This window comes from Oenanthe melanoleuca, unplaced genomic scaffold, assembly GCF_029582105.1.
Source record: "Oenanthe melanoleuca isolate GR-GAL-2019-014 unplaced genomic scaffold, OMel1.0 S001, whole genome shotgun sequence".
In the NCBI taxonomy this organism is placed as follows: Eukaryota; Metazoa; Chordata; class Aves; order Passeriformes; family Muscicapidae; genus Oenanthe; species Oenanthe melanoleuca.
In genome coordinates, this window is record NW_026612650.1 from 6,374,616 (window position 1) to 6,377,029 (window position 2,414).

Genomic DNA, 2,414 nt, shown 5'->3' on the forward strand with positions numbered 1-2,414 from the left:
AGCCACCCTGGGCACAGCACAGATGCACAGCGTGCTTCAATCAGTCAGGGCTGGGAAGATGCTCAGAAGTGGCTGAGGCAGAATCACTCCCAGCCCTTGACACAGGAAACCTCTGTCTGCAGGACAATGCACCTGAAGCTCCTGGAGCAATCTCCTAAAGCTGGAACATTCCAATGCCTACAGACTCTGTGAGTACATTCTGTGATTCTCTCTTGTGCAGAGTAGCCAGGAGTGCCCAGTGCTGTCCTGATGAGCTGGGTCCTGCAGCCCAGGGTGCTGTGCTGGGACAGGGACTCTGCTGCCTGCCAGTGACATCTCTCAGACAGCCCTGGGAGCTGCTCACAGCACTGAGGGACAAGGTCTGGGTGGAGGAGGCAGCTGGTAAGGCTTGGAAGTGCTCTTGGAAGTGTGGGGAGGATGCTGCATTGTTCAGGACTGCTCCCAGCATGACATTTAACTGCAGAACATTTCCAAGTAGATTACATAGGGAGCACAGGAAGGCAGAGGCTGCATAAAAGGGAAAATCCTGATTTTATAATATTCTTCTCTAGGTTGCCTGGATGGGAAATTGCACAATGATATTCATCTCCCAGTTCAGGTTGAGAAAAATAAAAGCAATTTCTTTCAAGTCTGAATAAACCAGGCAAAGAAAGAAGTCAGCACAGGGTCCCTCACAGGCAGCACCAGTGTCTCTTTTCCAACATCCTCAGGATTGCTCTGATGCTGCCATCAGAGCCTGCAGAGGCAGAGCTGGCCCTGGGCAGTGCCCTGGGCTGGGAAGGATCAGCAGGGCAAAGCTGAGCCCCGAGGGCTGGCTCTGGCAGCAATGGCAGGGTTCAGCCCTGGGCACAGGGAAGCAGCTGCTGGCAGGGACAACTCCAGGCAGCAGAACCCTGGGCAGGCAGTGGGGGGAAAGTACCACGAAGCTGGGCTGGGATATTTAAAGACCTCTCCAAATTGAACTATTCCATGATTACTTTTCATACAGGTTCCCATATCAAGACACAGCAAATGTCCAATAGCAGCTCCATCAGCCACTTCCTCCTGCTGCCATTGGCAGACATGCGGCAGCTGCAGCTCCTGCACTTCTGCCTCTTCCTGGGCATCTCCCTGGCTGCCCTCGTGGGCAACGGCCTCATCATCAGCGCCATAGCCTGCGGCCACCACCTGCACACCCCCATGTTCTTCTTCCTGCTCAACCTGGCCCTCACTGACCTGGGCTCGATCTGCACCATTGTCCCCAAAGCCATGCACAATTCCCTCTGGGACACCAGGACCATTTCCTATGAAGGATGTGTTGCTCAGCTCTTTCTATTTGTCTTTTTCATCTCAGTAGAGTTATTCTTCCTGACCATCATGTGCTATGACCGCTACGTGTCCATCTGCAAACCCCTGCACTACGGGACCCTCCTGGGCAGCAGAGCTTGTGCCCACATGGCAGCAGCTGCCTGGGCCAGTGCCTTTCTCTATTCACTGCTGCACACAGCCAATACATTTTCCCTGCCCCTATGCCATGGCAATGCCCTGGGCCAGTTCTTTTGTGAAATCCCACAAATCCTCAAGCTCTCCTGCTCCAAATCCTACCTCAGGGAACTTGGACTCATTGTGGTTAGTTCTTGTTTAGCACTTGGCTGTTTTGTGTTCATTGTTTTCTCCTATGTGCAGATCTTCAGGGCTGTGCTGAGGATCCCCTCTGAGCAGGGACGGCACAAAGCCTTTTCCACCTGCCTCCCTCACCTGGCCGTGGTCTCTCTGTTCCTCAGCACTGTCATATTTGCTCACCTGAAGCCCCACTCCATCTCCTCTCTATCCCTGGATCTGGCTCTGTCAGTTCTGTACTCAGTGGTGCCTCCAGCCCTGAACCCCCTCATCTACAGCCTGAGGAACCAGGAGCTCAAGGATGGCTTGAGGAAAATTTTCATGAATATTTTTCAGAAGGAATAAACTCTCATTCTCTTGTGTAGCTGTTGCAGTATTACTCAATAATGCCCACTCTGCGTCCTGTATTTTTTGCTGTTGACACAGGTGTTATGCTTCTGTGAATTTGTTCACATAAAGCTTTTTGACTCTACTCCTTTTTACTTTGGTATTCGTTATTTTAGTGGCACCAAGATACTGTAAAAACCAAGTGCTGTACTACATATGTGTTTAAACAAAATAAAAACTCAGCATTGTCTGGTTGCCCTGACATATTCATTCCCTGGCTTCTCTGGAGCTACAGGGTTGGTGCCTCTGGGCAGAGCTGAGGTGAAAAGGAACCCCAGTACTCCTCACTTCCAGGCATTCCCAAGGTTTCTGCTCCATAACGTCCCCTTCCTTCATTTCCACACTCCCCTTCAGAGCCCCTGTGTTGATTTCAGGCCTCAGGGCTCTCTCAGCTTGGTCCCTGTCCTGCTGTGTGACTGTCCAGGGAC

The 2,414-nt window shown here is 51.7% G+C and overlaps 1 protein-coding gene across 1 annotated transcript; it reads left to right on the forward strand.

Moving 5' to 3' along the window:
- Positions 1 to 1,008: 1,008 nt before the first annotated feature.
- Positions 1,009 to 1,944, forward strand: LOC130266192 (olfactory receptor 14C36-like). Its single transcript, XM_056515560.1, has one exon. The coding sequence runs from the start codon at positions 1,012 to 1,014 to the stop codon at positions 1,942 to 1,944; it is 933 nt and encodes a 310-aa protein (XP_056371535.1). The 5' UTR covers positions 1,009 to 1,011.
- The last annotated feature ends 470 nt before the right edge of the window (positions 1,945 to 2,414 follow it).